The sequence below is a fragment of the Arctopsyche grandis genome, chromosome 4, assembly GCF_051622035.1.
Source record: "Arctopsyche grandis isolate Sample6627 chromosome 4, ASM5162203v2, whole genome shotgun sequence".
In the NCBI taxonomy this organism is placed as follows: domain Eukaryota; kingdom Metazoa; phylum Arthropoda; class Insecta; order Trichoptera; family Hydropsychidae; genus Arctopsyche; species Arctopsyche grandis.
The window spans coordinates 16,639,913-16,656,757 of NC_135358.1; the positions used below are offsets into that span (position 1 = coordinate 16,639,913).

The 16,845-nt window shown below is 33.2% G+C and overlaps 1 protein-coding gene and 1 non-coding gene across 3 annotated transcripts; both read left to right on the plus strand.

The window, feature by feature from the left end:
• Positions 1-2,027: 2,027 nt before the first annotated feature.
• Positions 2,028-2,133, plus strand: LOC143911428 (U6 spliceosomal RNA). Its single transcript, XR_013260574.1, has one exon. It is a non-coding gene; the product is annotated as a U6 spliceosomal RNA (small nuclear RNA).
• A 984-nt stretch (positions 2,134-3,117) lies between these two features.
• On the plus strand, positions 3,118-13,188 carry Taf1 (TATA-box binding protein associated factor 1). Of its 2 annotated transcripts, none has more exons than XM_077430208.1 (35): positions 3,118-3,545; positions 3,626-3,699; positions 3,769-3,848; positions 3,920-4,028; positions 4,101-4,285; positions 4,360-4,534; positions 4,616-4,735; positions 4,804-4,934; positions 5,015-5,214; positions 5,291-5,450; positions 5,532-5,766; positions 5,848-6,033; positions 6,112-6,284; positions 6,364-6,484; positions 6,567-6,724; positions 6,803-6,998; positions 7,084-7,350; positions 7,427-7,560; positions 8,965-9,133; positions 9,206-9,320; positions 9,400-9,602; positions 9,684-9,786; positions 9,868-9,989; positions 10,061-10,255; positions 10,341-10,598; positions 10,681-10,825; positions 10,902-11,032; positions 11,108-11,270; positions 11,349-11,491; positions 11,577-11,772; positions 11,844-11,903; positions 11,972-12,088; positions 12,169-12,446; positions 12,524-12,625; positions 12,753-13,188. In XM_077430208.1, exons 1-35 carry the CDS (start codon positions 3,335-3,337, stop codon positions 12,825-12,827), a joined length of 5,490 nt encoding a protein of 1,829 aa, XP_077286334.1. In that variant the 5' UTR covers positions 3,118-3,334; the 3' UTR covers positions 12,828-13,188. The 2 variants fall into 2 exon arrangements, with proteins under 2 accessions (XP_077286334.1, XP_077286335.1); XM_077430209.1 differs by having other exon boundaries at positions 3,139-3,545; positions 4,360-4,525.
• Positions 13,189-16,845: the final 3,657 nt, after the last annotated feature.

Consider the following 16,845-nt stretch of genomic DNA (forward strand, 5'->3'; position numbering starts at 1 on the left):
TTTTTATCCATACTTAATTGACTTTATCTAGGCTTACCAACTTTTCATCGGGCCCTGCTTTTAGTAACAAAAGTGCGACAATAGAATCTAGTAGTTTATTTTATTCTAGAAGCTAATTTTTAGAGGTATGTGTGTATTTATTCTTGCTTTTCCGTTCACTGGTGTTTGAATCGCTCAATTTTGATGGCTCATTTATAATGTGTTCATTGATATCTATGATATATGTATAATGAGTTGATTGACAACTCATGACCTTCACATATAATTGTGTTTAAATCGGAATCGTTAATAGAATCTTTGATTGCTAATTGTAAAGTATGTATGTGTCACACATTTTATTCCAATGAGATCATGGAATGAACAGTTCTCAATGGAAGGTAGCATATTTTCTATATAATTAATATTCTGGTTTTCTTCGTCTATTTCGGTTTCTAACAAGTTTACAAATTTGATAATATTAGCTCATTACCTGTTGTAACAGAGAAGATTTGTTTGATATCGATATTACATTTTCCTAAAATTTTCAAAAACATATTTTTAATATACATTCCTGTATGTTTGTCCATTAATTCTATCATTCCCAAAGTATTTACATAGTTTAATTTTACCGAACCGAAATAAATATCGGTTCGATTTCGGTTTTCATTCCGACAAAAAAAACGCTTATTCCAGGTTTCGGTTGGATTCCGGTTCGGGTCCCTGATAAATAATAACTTGCCTTCAACATTGGGTTATTATTTTTGAATATTTGTTTTCAATGTTGTAATTTTAAACTCGTTAAAAATATATTAAAATTAGTATTTTTACTTTTATATAATATATTTTAAAATAATTTTTCAACTATAAATATCTATATATGTATATATATAATCGGGCACCGACATCTCAGCGCAAACCAACTTAGCGCCGACCTTTCAGCGCAGACAACTCAGCGCAACGACAATTCAGCGCAAAATCAATTTTTTCCATAAGCGAAATGCACGATATGGTCACCCATTGAAATACACGATAATTTAAATCAATGGTCGATAAATACGTCAATACATATGTATATACGTATACGCGGACATTTTAGATATGAATCGCAGAACCCATGAAGACGAGCTTGCGAACCTTGGTCTAGAATCCGTTCATACGTAAGATTTTACTAAAAAATATTTATAGGTTTAAATATTTTTTTGCGGAACTCAGTTGAGAAGCCCTGAATAAGTAGGATTTGAAAACATAATTTTTGGGGAAAAAATCGAAAACCAAAGATTCTCCAATTTTTTATCAAAAGCAAAGTTCACAATGACGATTTGCGAACCTTAGTTTAGAAACCCTGCATACGGAAAAGTTTGGATAGCTAAAAAACTATTTGAAAAGAAAATTGCTACCCGGTTTAGAAACCCTGTTTAAAAATATTTTTTGCGGCCTTATTTGAGAAACCCTACTTGCGTAATATTTCAAGGCACAGAGTAGAGGTCGGAATCTGAAGGGGCCGGAAACGTGCCGCCTATTGTTCCATTGTTGTAAATCCTTTGTAAAAATGATTCGGCAAACCTTAAACAATGCATTTACAATCTTTGAACAATAAACACCTCCTTCAGATTCCGGTCTCTAGCACAGAGTATCAAATAAATTTATTCACATTTATGAAATTATCATGTAGATATGGCCGACAATTTCAATACAGTAATTATTTTTGAAAACGCATTTTAAACTTATTGAAAAAAAATATTTTGCACTGAATAGTCCATGCGCTGAATTGTCGTTGCGCTGAGTTGTCTGCGCCGAAAGGTCGGCGCTAAGTTGGTTTGCGCTGATTTGTCGTGCTACCGTATATAATATTATTGTTAACAAATATTTACGCATAAAACATGGATTTAAATAAAATTGCTTAAAGTGTTATAAATTTTTTCATAAATAAAATTGCTTAAAGTGTTATAAATTTTTTCATAGATGTCACTACATGCGTTGAGGTAAATTGTCCTAGCGGAAATATATTACATTATAGGTATATATACAACTTTAACAGTGCGACAATCGTCCTGCTTCGGCAGGACATATACTAAAATTGGAACGATACAGAGAAGATTAGCATGGCCCCTGCGCAAGGATGACACGCAAAATCGTGAAGCGTTCCACATTTTTTGATCATTTGAATCTGTATCGGCAATGAACATTCCTACATATATGCATATGTACTTCCGACATATATACATATGTACTTCCGACATACATATGTAATAAAACTTGCTATAAATAAATGCATAATGCCCAAATTGTAAATTACTGATTTATTTCCTTAAATAAATCGTTTTTAATTCAAAACCATATCAAAATAACACTTTTGATGACCATTAAGTCGCAAATTTCTTAATTAGCTTAGAAGTATGATCAATGACTACAAATTAATGGACAAGTATTTTGATCTAATTTATTAGTATAAAACTAATTAATAAATAATTAATTGACGCGATGAGGGAAGCATCTTTTTCTTCTTTATAATTAAAATCATAAATCGGATTAAGGTCTGTTCATACCTATTCAGCACGACCCGTATCCTGCAGGTGTCATGCAAGTGCGGATAATATTCTTTGGTACATTATATGGACATATTCATACTCCATCCGCGCATGCGCATTTACGCATTCATGCGCGTCCATATAAAATGTACCAAAGAATACTATCCGCACTTGCATGACACCTGCAGGATACAGGTCGTGCTGGATAGGTATGAACAGACCTTAATTCATTTTTTTTTTTGTATTTCTATTCTCTTTTTTAATTTTTGTTTTATATATTTTATTATATGTTGAATTTGTGGATAAAATTTAAATAGAATGATCTTTGTCGTTCATTTTCAATTTTTGAGGCTGTAAGTAGATAAATAAATAAATTCGGTTCGGTGATTACTGGTCACAAAGTCACTAAAATCTCTATAACGGAACATCTTGCAGCCGAAAAGTCCATCATACTAACGATAACTATCATACAAACGAGAACTTGAGTGTCAAATATTGTGTATTCGCGATTTTCATGGCAAAAATTGTCTTTGTGACCACCGCAATGTGACGAATAGTCCAATTACCATAAATTCATAATAAATGATAAAAAAAATCATAATTTTTTGTCATGACAATAACAACATCAATTAATTCGAGTGGCAACACTTACATAAATGTCAAGCGTGTTTAGCCGGGAGCGGCGCTTCACTGTCAAAGTTGTTCGGCTGCCACTCGTCTTGTTTACTTTAAAATGAACTTATTTGATATTTTTTACTACTAGAACGCTCCGTGTTTTATTGAGAATGCTTTCATTGTAATGCGCAATCGCCATCTGTAACGTGAAAATGGTGGGCAGCGATTGTGAAGATGAGGGCACTGGAGTGGATTTGACAGGCTTCTTATTTGGAAACATCGACGATAGCGGTCATTTAGAAGACGATGATTTGCTGGACGGAGAGTCGAAACGGATGCTTGGCTCGCTTGGTCGGCTGGGGCTCGGTTCACTTTTGGCCGAGGTAATTGAATCCGGCGACGACGACTCACAAGATGCAAATGGTATTAAACCTTATGTTTCATATAAACTACTTATTGATGATTTGTCACCGCCATTTACTGCCATGTTTTTATTGTATTAGATTATCAACAGAAAAGTCCATCGGCTGTGGATTATTTTGACTTTGCTGAACTTGCTGAAGATATTGAGAATCAGGTTTTTTGCTCTTCTTTTTATTATAAGGTTTTAGTCACTGTGATTCATAATTAATTGATATTTTTTTAGAATGGAAATTCTAATGAAGATGGCTACGAAGGTGATATGGAAGGTGATGGAAATCTCATGCCGCCGCCTCTACCACCTGGGTAATAAGATGGAGATATATTGGCAGAATAATGATAAGTGCATTTTAATGTTTGTTTCGTTATGTTTTTAGGTCACCTAAAGATTCTAGAAGACTGGAAACTCCTTTGGCTGCTATGCTTCCATCAAAATATGCCAATGTTGATGTCACTGAATTGTTTCCAGACTTCCGAGTTGGAAAAGTAATATCTCACGTCTCATTTGTATATAAAAACTATTTTTATATTTTGACTTGAAAACAATGTTTTGTAAAGGTGTTGCGTTTTTCGCGATTATTTGGTCCGGGAAAGGCATCAAGTTTACCTCAAATATGGCGTGGTGTTAGGAGAAGAAGAAAACGTAGAAGAACAGACTCTGCTTCTAGCGATATAACTACTGCCAATATAGTTCCTAAAACTGAAACTGAACAGTGTTCGGATGATGAGGAAAAATTATTAAGGTCTGCTTTTGTAGTTTGAATATTTCTTACTCAAGTTTGAATATATTGATTGTTAAATTATTTTAATTTTTAAGGCCTTGGGAAGAAGGTAGTGGATCTAACAACAACAATTTTAGTAACAATAATAATAATGAACGTCAAACTACGGCACATTGGCGATTTGGTCCAGCTCAAGTGTGGTATGATATGCTTCAAGTACCAGAATCTGGTGAAGGTTTTAATTATGGTTTCAAACTTAAGGTATCAAATGTAATTATTATTTTTTTATTTGAATACTAAAATTATCATCGCAACGTCGTCATTATTTTATGTATATTTTTATTTTCACAGCAAGAAACTGAACTTGAAACAATCCCAGAAGAAGTTTTTCCTGATGAAGCTTTTTTGATGGTGTCTCAATTACAGTGGGAAGACGATGTTGTGTGGGATGGAAATGAAATAAAGCAAAAGGTTTCTTATTCATTTCGATAACTAGTATACTTGTTATATTCGAAATATTTGTTATGATTGCTTTTAAGGTTATGGCCCGTTTAAATAGCAAGACAAATGCAGCTGGCTGGTTACCTAGTAGTGGTAATAGAACTGCACAAGCTTTTTCGCATCCTGGCCGGGCTCCTCTACCCCATCTACCTAAACAACCACCACCTACGTAAAAAATTTCAGATTGAAATTCACATTCGATACTAAAAAGTTACTTTTTGTATTAAAAATACATTGATTTATTTTTAGCGGTGAAGATGACACTTGGTACAGTATTTTCCCTGTTGAAAATGAAGAATTAGTGTACGGTCAATGGGAAGAAGAAGTAATTTGGGATGCCACTGCTATGAAAACTCTTCCTGAACCAAAAGTTCTTACTCTCGATCCCAACGATGAAAATATTATTCTTGGCATACCTGATGATATAGATCCTTCTAAAATTCAACAAGGTTGAACCATGAGATTTATTTTTACATTTTCAATTGCAGCTCTTGTTTATTGATTTATTTTCATTTCAAATTGTAGAACGTGGTCCTCAACCAAAGGTAAAAATTCCACATCCTCACGTAAAGAAATCTAAGCTACTATTAGGAAAAGCTGGTGTGATTAATGTATTACAAGAAGACGCCCCACCACCACCGCCAAAATCACCTGACAGAGATCCTTTCAATATCTCAAACGATATGTTAGTATTTACCAAATTTGATTAAAATCAAATTATAATAAGATTATAACATAAATCATTTTATCATGTGTTTCATCTCAGATTCTATGCAACTCGCTCATCCACATTGAGATTGAGAGCTGGTGGTGTACAATTAATACAACACAGCACTCCAGCCGTGGAACTGAGAGCTCCAGTTGTCCAAACTCACATGGGACCTGCAAGATTGCGCGCCTTTCACCGTCCAGCTCTTCGTAAATACTCGCATGGTGTGCTCGCTACTCCTGGCCCTCATCACGTTGCGCCTCTATTAAAACATATCAAGAAAAAGGCTAAGGTAGTTCATATACCCTCTCCTTTTCTAACACTTTCACGTGTATCGAATCATTTAGATTTAAATATAATATATGTATTTCAGCAACGAGAATCTGAAAGAATGGCATCAGGCGGAGGGGATGTTTTCTTTATGCGTTCAGTCGACGATCTCAGTGGCCGTGATGGGGAATTAGTTTTGGTTGAATTTTGCGAGGAACATCCTCCACTTATCAATCAAGTTGGAATGTGTTCGAAGATTAAAAATTATTACAAAAGAATCACTGGAAAAGTAATTTTATGAGATATATGTGTACATATTAAATCCATTGGGCTAATTGAATTTTAAATTTTCCTTTTTTATTTTTAGGACAACGGGCCAAAACCCTTTAAATATGGTGAGGTAGCTTACGCACATACTTCCCCATTCTTGGGTATACTTTCTCCTGGACAATCTCAACAAGTCGTTGAAAATAATATGTACCGTACTCCTATATATCCTCACAATGTACCCAATACTGATTTTCTAGTTATCAGATCTAGGTAAAATTAAATAAGTATATTTTTTTAATATTACTTTACAAATAAAACGACACTGATCAATTACATATATTTTCATTAGGCAACAATATTTCGTACGAGAAATAGATGCACTATTTATGGCTGGTCAAGAATGCCCCTTATATGAAGTTCCCGGGCCAAATTCAAAACGAGCTAATAATTTCGTTAGAGATTTTCTACAGGTATTGAATTGTTGTAATTTTTTTCATAATACCTCATATGTATACACGTATTGTGATTATAAATATGTAATATTTTTTTTAGGTATTTATATACAGACTGTTTTGGAAATCTCGTGATAAACCTCGTCGTATCCGTATGGACGATATAAAACGAGCCTTTCCCGCTCATTCCGAGTCATCGATTCGTAAACGTTTAAAATTGTGTGCCGATTTCAAAAGAACTGGACTCGATTCAAATTGGTATGTATGCCACTTCCATAATGTAGTGTTTGAATCCGCTAAAGCACAAACTGTGAAAATATTTTGATTTAAATTCAGGTGGGTTATAAAACCTGAGTTCCGTCTTCCTTCTGAAGAAGAAATCAGAGCTATGGTATCGCCTGAGCAATGCTGCGCTTACTTTAGCATGGCTGCTGCTGAGCAACGTCTCAAAGACGCTGGTTATGGAGAAAAGTTTTTATTCACTCAGCACGAAGACGATGATGAAGAAATGCAATTAAAAATGGACGACGAAGTTAGTAATTCACAACCGCACATTATATTACATTTAAATATACATATGTTGCATTTTGTTGTATTGCAAATTACTCTGCATATAGATTAAAGTAGCTCCATGGAACACAACACGCGCATACATTCAAGCTATGCGTGGTAAATGTTTATTGCAATTAACTGGACCAGCGGATCCAACTGGTTGTGGTGAGGGTTTTTCTTATGTGCGAGTACCAAATAAGCCTATTCAGAGTAAGGAGGAGCAGGATCAGCAGCAAAAACGTACGGTGACGGGCACTGATGCTGATCTTCGTCGGTTGTCTTTAAATGATGCCAAGGCTTTGCTTCGAAAATTCGGTGTACCGGAAGATGAGGTAAGTATTATTAATTTTTGTTGCTGTAATTCACATGAAACGTTTATACAATTTTTATTTCATCTTCTAAATTTAGATCAAAAAGTTATCTCGTTGGGAGGTTATTGATGTAGTTAGAACTCTCTCCACCGAAAAGGCCAAAGCTGGTGAAGAAGGAATGACTAAATTTTCAAGAGGCAACCGTTTTTCCATCGCTGAACATCAAGAAAGGTTACACATGCTTTTTTAAGTTGACCGGAAATGGTACCTCCCCTTATAAGTGTCCTCTTTTTTTTTAAGTTTTTGAATTCAGTTGTCTCTCAAACCGCTAACCGAATCAGACTGAATTTTTTTTAGATGTAATAATTATAAATTATATACCTTTTATTTATATTTTTTAAATATTTTTACCTCAACTGGAAGTAGTACTTTTACTCTAGAGCAGTGGTTCTCAGGCGAAATTTTACCGTGGCCGCACAGGTGATAATAGTGGTCCCATGGAAATGTCTGGTGGCCGCACCAAATTTAATCAAATAAATTAAAGTTACAAAAAAAGTGGATCAATTTATTCATAAAATAAAAGAAATTTTAACATTTTGGTATCTATTTATTTAATAATAATGCAAATGGAAATTGCTCAATACTCCTTTCTTCCAATGCAAGCCGCATTGCTGCTTCTAAGTTTGCGTCTGTCAGCTGGTTTCTAAATTTGTTTTTAATAAAGTGCATTACACTGAATGATCTTTCGCAATATACGGTAGTGGGAAAAATAGACAATATTAATAAAGCAATTGTTGCCAAATCTTTATATTGGTTTTTTTCATTGTCAACGTATATTTCCGACCAAAATTTTTGAACCGAAATATTATTAAAATGGTTATTAAGTACTTGATCATGACTAATTTCTAATAATGCATATTTTACGTTAACCCAGTTAATTAATCTCAATACTGAAAATGATTTTAATCTATTTTGTAGTACTATGAAATTTTCATTTGTCATCATAATAAAAGGGGAAGATACAAAAGAAACAGTTTTAAAAAAATTCAATTCTTCGAACCTTTTATCAAGTTCCAGATTCAGAGATTTAAGACACTCTATTATTTTAAATTTTAATATTGAATTTGTGTCTGTCATCTTATCTATCAGATCACTAACAGAAGATAAAATTGAAAAATTGTCATTTTCAACTTCTGTCACAAGGCTTTTCTCTATATTTTTTAGTTTATCAATGATGAGCATGGTTTCTATTATTGTTAAGTTACTTTTTTGTAGTTTTTAAAATATATTTAATTTTTTTTAAATATTAGTATTATTTACTATTAAGTCGCTGGTGGCCACAGTAAAATCCACTAGTGGCCGCATGCGGCCACCGTGGCCGCACTTGAGAACCACTGCTCTAGAGGATTGAGGTTTTTTATATTTTTCTCGGAAACCTTTCGGCGCATTGAACTGAGATTTCATATCGAGAAGTTTAAGCTTAATACCAAATTGTATATAAAATTTGGTGAGCACCCGTCATCCGGAAGTGGTAGTTTACTTTTGCTCGATTTTTCTTCCACGATTTTTTTCGACCCCTTTATGTTATTCATTTATCTGCTTTTGCTTTTACACTTAAATTTTATTTATTTTTAGATATAAGGAAGAATGCCAAAGAATTTTTGAACTTCAAAATCGTGTATTGTCGAGTACTGAAGTGCTGTCAACAGATGAAGCGGAAAGTTCTGTGAGTGAAGAATCAGATCTTGAAGAAATGGGTAAAAATCTCGAAAACATGCTCGCCAATAAAAAGACTACTGAACAGGTACCGTATTTCAAGTTAAATGTGTAAAAAATAATAAGTCCATTATTAAAAATACTTTCTTTCATATTTTAGCTATCATTAGAACGTGAAGAAGCAGAACTTGCCGAGTTACGTCTATTAATCCTCGGCAAATCAGAAAATAAACCTCGTGCACGTGACGCTAATCAACAACCTAATACATCACACGGTAGATAGTTTTGTATTTCAATCATGCAAAGTATTAATGAATGTTGTTTATTATTTATACTGAATTTTTATTATCATAGCTGGCAGGGTTTTGCGCATAGTTCGAACATTCCGAAATACTGCCGGCAAAGAATACACTCGAGTGGAAATAGTGCGTAAAGCTCCTGTAATAGAAGCCTATACTAAAATTCGAAAAACAAAAGATGACTCTTTTATTAGACAATTTGCCACTTTGGATGATGCACAAAAGGAAGAAATGAAAAGAGAGAAAAGAAGAATTCAAGTACCAAATACATTTAATCTTATATTATACATGCTAAATCATGTTAAACACAACTTTACTTATGTGTACAAAAATTTATAGGAGCAACTTCGTCGTATCAAAAGAAATCAAGAACGTGAACGCTTGGCTGGTAATACAACGACACCAGCACTGCTCCAACAGAATATGGGCAGTGGTAATTCAGGTACTGTAATAGTATGATTCCATCAAAATCACAATTTCAAATCGAAATTTTCTTTAATCAATTGATAACATTACATTATAGGCAGTGGTGCATCAACAAGTATTGATCCTGCTAGTGGACTTTTACCTCTGCATCGCATCAAACAGGAAGATGTGTCTCCAAAGCGACGTCGTGCTAAATTGAAACCCGATCTTAAACTGAAGGTAACATACATATATTAAATTTAACATACATACATATTGTAATATTTTAAATATTGTCTATACTCTTATAGTGCGGAGCTTGTGGACAAGTCGGCCATATGCGTACTAATAAAGCATGTCCGCTATACTCTGGATCATCTGGTAATATGAATGTAGCGCTCACCGAGGAGCAAGAAGAAGAAATTCAAAGGGAATTCAATCAAGACGATGAGGAATTAGTCAATCTCGAAGATACTAAAGTAACCCTCAGCGGCAAGCTTATAAAAGTATATTTCAATCTCTTGTGTTACGGATTTATTCATTGATTCAGTTTTTTTTTTTATATAAATATATTTATATTTTTCGTTGTAGCACGCTGAAGAAATGAAACGTCGCAGTATGATGCTGCGTTTACCCAAAGATGCAGCTGGCGCTCGTAGCAACACCAGTCTTCTTGGCATCAATAGAAAAGCTAGAATATCCGAGTCCGATTATTACCCAGTCCGTCGTCCAGCTGAACGTCGTCGCACAGATCCTTTGGTGACCCTTTCATCCATGCTTGAAGATGTACTAAATGATATGCGTCATTTGCCTGATGTACAACCCTTCCTCTTTCCTGTTAATGCTAAGGTTTGTTCCCGTAAAAGAAAAATGTATTCAATTAAAAAGTGCGTATGCAAAAATTTCAATGAATTTTCTTGTTTTTCTTTAGTTGGTGGAAGATTATTATCGTATTGTAACTAGGCCTATGGATCTGCAGACCATTCGTGATAATTTAAGACAGAAACGCTATCAGAGTCGTGAAGAATTTCTTGCTGATGTTAATCAAATAGTAGATAACTCCACTTTGTATAATGGTAATATTTTTTTAATACATATGCACTAGTAAAAGTATATTATGACATTAAATAACATGGTTATATTTTTAAACAGGAAATAAAAGTAGTTTGACTGTAGCCGCTCAGAGAATGTGGGCTCGTTGTGTAGAACTGTTGACTGAAAAGGAAGATCAGTTGATGCGCTTGGAAAAAGCTATCAATCCTCTTTTGGATGACAATGATCAGGTTGATAATTCAATAAATTTTTTTGAATGTTTTTGAATTCGAAATTATTTTCTTTACTATTTTATTTATTTATAGGTGGCACTATCATTCATATTAGAGAATCTATTGAATACGAAATTGAAAGGAATGTCTGAAGCATGGCCTTTCTTGAAACCGGTTAATAAAAAACAAGTCAAAGACTACTATAATGTCATAAAACATCCTATGGATCTTGATACAATTGGAAAGAAAATTCAAGGTAATTAATTCTTAATATTTTCTTACATATGTATATATTTAATGTGCATTTTTAACTTGTACTCATTTTTATGACTAGCACACAAATATCATAATCGTGCAGAATTTTTGCAAGATATTGAATTAATCTGTCGCAATTGTGAAGCATACAATGGGGCTCAATCTACTTTCACTCAACAAGCCCAGACATTGCTCAGCGTCACTCGTGATGCTTTAAATCAGGTTATTTTATTTCTTAAATCATCTTGAATGATGGAAGTTAAAGAAGAAGAAAAAACATTGTTTATTCATTTTTATTTTTTCAAAGTTGGGAGATCAAGTGACACAATTAGAAGAAATCATCGCTAAGGTTCAGAGGAAAATGAGGGAAGATGCTGATTTATTAGATGATGATGGTGATGTCGACCGAGAAGAGGACGCCTTTGGTGGTGAACCTAGAGAAGACGGTCCAAGCACACAAGATAAACCTAAAAAACATAAACCTTTCGATGGTGGTGAAGGGCGTAAGTAGTATAATCAATAAATATTAAGGCTTAAGATTCAAAATAAGAAGTGTGATTTATTTTTATTCTAGGAGCGCCTAAAAGGTCGAAGAATAAAGCAGGAAAATCCCATGATAATAGTCTTGAAGATGGTAAAATATTTAAATAATTTGAATTTTGTCTCCCATTTGTATTATCTAACTTGTTTAATGATTTACAGATTTGCAATTTTCCGGTAGTGAAAGCTCAGATTTTGAAGAAGTGGATCCTGCTCAACAACAAGATGCAGCAGAGGCAATGGTGCAATTGTCAAACTTACCATATTGCCACAATCCAGGTAAAGTTAAACAACGTATCAGAAAATTAATTAACCATATACGTATGTATGGAAAATTAAACTTGAAAATAAAATTTTAGATGATGGTTCATTGGATGTGGATCCTAATTATGATCCATCGGACTTTTTGGTGTCTGGAACTTCTGTGAAGAGGGAAATCATTCCAATTGAGTCGTATGATGATGTTGAAGGTGTACCATATGAAGAAAATGCAACTTCTATGGATCACCAAGCTATTGGTTTAGGTTATCCAGTTGCTAATACTGACTACAATGTCTCTGATGGGGTGAATTACGATTTTGATATGAGTGGGCAGTATGACAACACTGATGTTAAAATTAATTATCAAGAATTTAATGTAAGTATTGAACGTATCAAATGAAAAGAGATTTAATGTACAGTTCATTTAAAATATTATTTTAATGTCACATACAGCCTAGCGCAATGTCATATCAAGAACAAGATCCATCTGAGATTATTCAACAACCCATGGATATTCCTCTAAAACAAGAACCCGAGGAGCAACCCCAATATCAGGTACTTAATTTACTCCTATGTATGTACTCGATATCGGGTACCGAATTTACTCTTATGTGGAATTTTTTCCATAAAGTTAATTCTATTGGGTCATTTTCTAGTCATTCGTTTTTGTTTTATTTTTTAGAATGAACCGGCTATTCAAGATGACCTTCAAGTGACCGACAGTGAAGAGGAACCAGAAGACGGATTGTGGTTTTAAAAATCATTATTTTCCGTTGTGTAATTACAAAATATTTATACTTAAATATTTTTTCTTATGATTGCAATAAGATTCTTTCATAGATTTTATATCTCAAATATTTGTAATAATATACATATATATGTACATAAAGTTATTATTTTTCAATCAATTACTACATTTTTAATAATATAAAATTCGTGACTTTTATATTCTCTTAATTTTTACTAGCCTGAATATATAACACGACTGATGTTTGTACATATTTTGAATGGCAGTTTTAAGAAAAAAATAAAATAAAGATAAAAACTGATAAAAAAGATAAAAATTGTATTAACTCAAAATTATTGTTTTTCACTGAAGTTCAAATATAATATAACGTAAATGATTTTTACAGAAAAGTATTTTTGGGTAAAAAAATCCATTTCCAACGTATTCAGGCTAATATGGTATATATAAAAAAAACTCACTGCATTAAGACTTTAATTTAATGTTTTTATATTTTATAAACATTGTAAAAGGGGATAACGTTGAGATTTTGTAAAATAATCAAACAATTATATAAAATTTCTCAATAATTTTTTATTGTTGAGAAAATTTCAAAAGTTTCGATAAGAACTATTTAATTCTAATGAAGTACTATTGAGAAGCTTGATTCAACACAATTCAGCAAATAGTGATATTCAACAACTTATAAACGATAGTAAAGATATCGTAAAAGAAAGCATTAAAATGTTCTAAAATAATCAAATAATAATATGATTAGTTTACAAACAGAAGATTATTCAGAAAGGGTCAAAAGTTTCGATAAGAATGCTTAGTTCTAAGGAAGGACATTAAGTAGATTGATTCGACGAAATTAGCAGATTAAAATTCTGCAAATAGTGATGTCAACAACTTTTAAACGATAATAAATATATCATAAAAGAAGATAGCATTAAAATGTTCTAAAATAATCAATTAATAATATGATTAGTTTACAAACAGAAAAGGTCAAAAGTTTAAACAAGAAAGACCAAACAAGCTTATCAAAATTAACAGATATAAAATTTTTGACCGATAATGGCGAAGCGTAATGTTCATCAACCTATGACCTGTGGGTCAAAACGACCCGCGTCATCATCCTTACATATTGTAAAATCACCTGTGATATTTTACACTTGACATTGCTTGAATCAGCTGGCGTTTTGATTCCAATTCAAGCACGTTTCTTGGGTTCGGTGATTACTAGTCAAATGTGAACCGGTCACACGTGATCACCCGTCACACTAAAACTGGTCACACCTTAAAATCGGTCAACCAGTTTTCTCGTGACCGATTTTAGGGTGTGACCAATTTTCTTGTGACGGGTGATCACGTGTGACCGATCTAGAGCAACCGGTTGTCCTGTGACTGGTTCGGGTTTGGTGCAAACGATCGAAAAGCGCCAGACAGACTGAACCACAGATTAACTGGATGGCTGCTTTAAACGCAATTCTCGACTTAACGAATGAAAAATTGCACATCAGATGAAGAGTAACCTTTCGATGTGCACAGATGCAATTATTAAAATTGAGTTGGATCTTTCTGGCGAGTTAAATAAGTCAAAATTCGGAACTAAAGTATCAGAAGCACAGAACGTATACAGAGTAGGTATGTCGGGACTTCGGGTAGATTTCGCTTAGTGTAAGTGCGAGCAGTGCGCACGCTTAAGGTAAACGTGTCGTTAATCTGTGGTTCAGTCTATCTGGCGTTTGTCGATCGTTTGCACCGCATCGAACTGGTTCACATATGACTAGTAGTCCGTTTACCCGTTTCATGACCGGGGAAAAGAGAAACGCCATTTCGCGCCATAATTTTCAATAAATTTTTAAAATAGCGCTTTATAATAAATAACGCCTTATACATGCCAGGAAATGTCAAAAAGCGCTAGAAATAAAGCGATAAATTGAAAAAGATCGGAATTTACGCATCGATTCGTCGGCTGTGAGCCGTGTCGCTGTTTGGCAAAAGAGCGACACGTGACGTACCCGCGACGGTGACGTCACACAGTTCGCCGAATCAACAAATAAACAGCGGTGCTACCTGGAACCGTAAACATGCGCGCGCACACATACACACTCTGCAATGCGTACACAACACACGCGCACACTCTGGGTTTTCTCCGCTTCCAGTTATCTCAATTATAAACGGTTCCCGGGAAATAGCCTCTGATAAAACCGTGGACCGCTTCTCACTAAAGAGATCATTAAGTCACGACTATTCTTCACAAATGGAAATAGACTTTTTTTTAAATTACAAACAAAAATAATGAAAGATCATCAAAAATTTATGGCATACACAATACACATGTATTCATTGCACAACCATAAACATAATGCGCCAGTAAAACATGTCTACATACGAACTGAATCTGTGAGACACGAGCCTTGAATTCAACATTCAAGTATTCTTTAAAGGACAAACTGTCGTTCTGGCTTTCAGCCAAAGAATGCGATGTCTCCATAATGAACAAAATACTTTGAATTAATCTAACTGTACAAATAAACTGAGGCCGAAATTCCAGGTTTGTTATGTACATTCAGAACAGGCTATGGAACAGCTTTTATCACCCATATAAAGTTTTTTAATATAAGTTAATTATAAATCCATTTATGGTTAATAACACTGTATTAACTATTTTCTACAGAAAATGGCAAAATACGCATGAATATGCATGTAAATGGATCTTGTAACATTTTTTTTAGAAATAATTTATTAATCATTTAATACAGCGTTTCTCGACCGGGGTCCACATGGGCCACAGAATATTTCAAAGAGAGGCACAAGCCAAAAAACAACTTTGAAAAAATAGAAAACTTTAGGGGGTCACAATCGTAAAAAGATAATATGTAATAGATTTAAACTAATCAAAGATAATTTATGGATAAGTACAAAATAGCTCCTATAAGAGGGGTTTACTCTGAGCCTCGAGATGAGATAAATATATTTAGGAGGAAAAGGGAGCTACAATAGCACAGGCACAGGCCCAAAAAGATGATTCAATATGTATTGAAAATAAAAGCAGATAGTTTATATAGTATATATCTTTATTAGTATTTAATAGGTGTTGGAGTATATCCATACAATTATTTCAAACATACATAGTTCAGTCACTCTTTCTGTATACTAATCTAAATTTCTCGTTTAAAACATTTTTATCGACAAATGCATTACAAAATTTTATCAAAAAATCACATGTAGATATTATAGAGAGAAGGCCATCAACTTTCGCTATTCTTGTGTGCTTATCGTCGCTTTATCTAATCATTTAAGCTTTCAACGCACCCGTGACTAGTTAGTTATTCAATATAATATTGGAAACATCAAAAGTGCAAAAAAGAGTCTTATCTCGAATGCGTTCGTGAATATTTTTTGCACTACGTACTTACGAGCGTATACATTTCCTACAATGTTATGTATGTATATGAAAGCAATCATTAAAATATATGGCAAAATTAAGTTTAAAAATACAACTTTTATTAAAATAATAATCGAATTTGTATTCCCATTTGAGCATCCCTCTAAACACACATTTTACATACGTTAAAGTATATAAAATTACATACGATTATAAAAATCTCCTGCCTGTTAATTACATAAAATATATGTATGTGAAAAAAAAATTCATAAAATTTGTTTTACTTAAGATGAAAACATTTACAATTTTTCCAGAATTAGATTACTCGTATATAAATATTTCAAAAAGATATTTCCTTATCATTTGATAAATAATTTCTTTATCTAAAGTCTTCCAATATAAATTTTATATACAGTGTCATCCAAGTTTTCTTTTGTCTAAAAATATTCATAATAGATATTTAATAATTAAATAATTGAGAATACAAGAAAAGCAATTCGATAAAATATATGTATTTTTCATAACGGTCAGTCAAAATTAAGTTTTACAAAAATTGTAAAAACTATACATACTGTGCAATATCTAAAAAGCATGCAATAATAATAATAATTATAATAATAACATTAAATTTTGACATGGAAAATAATCGATTAATATTTA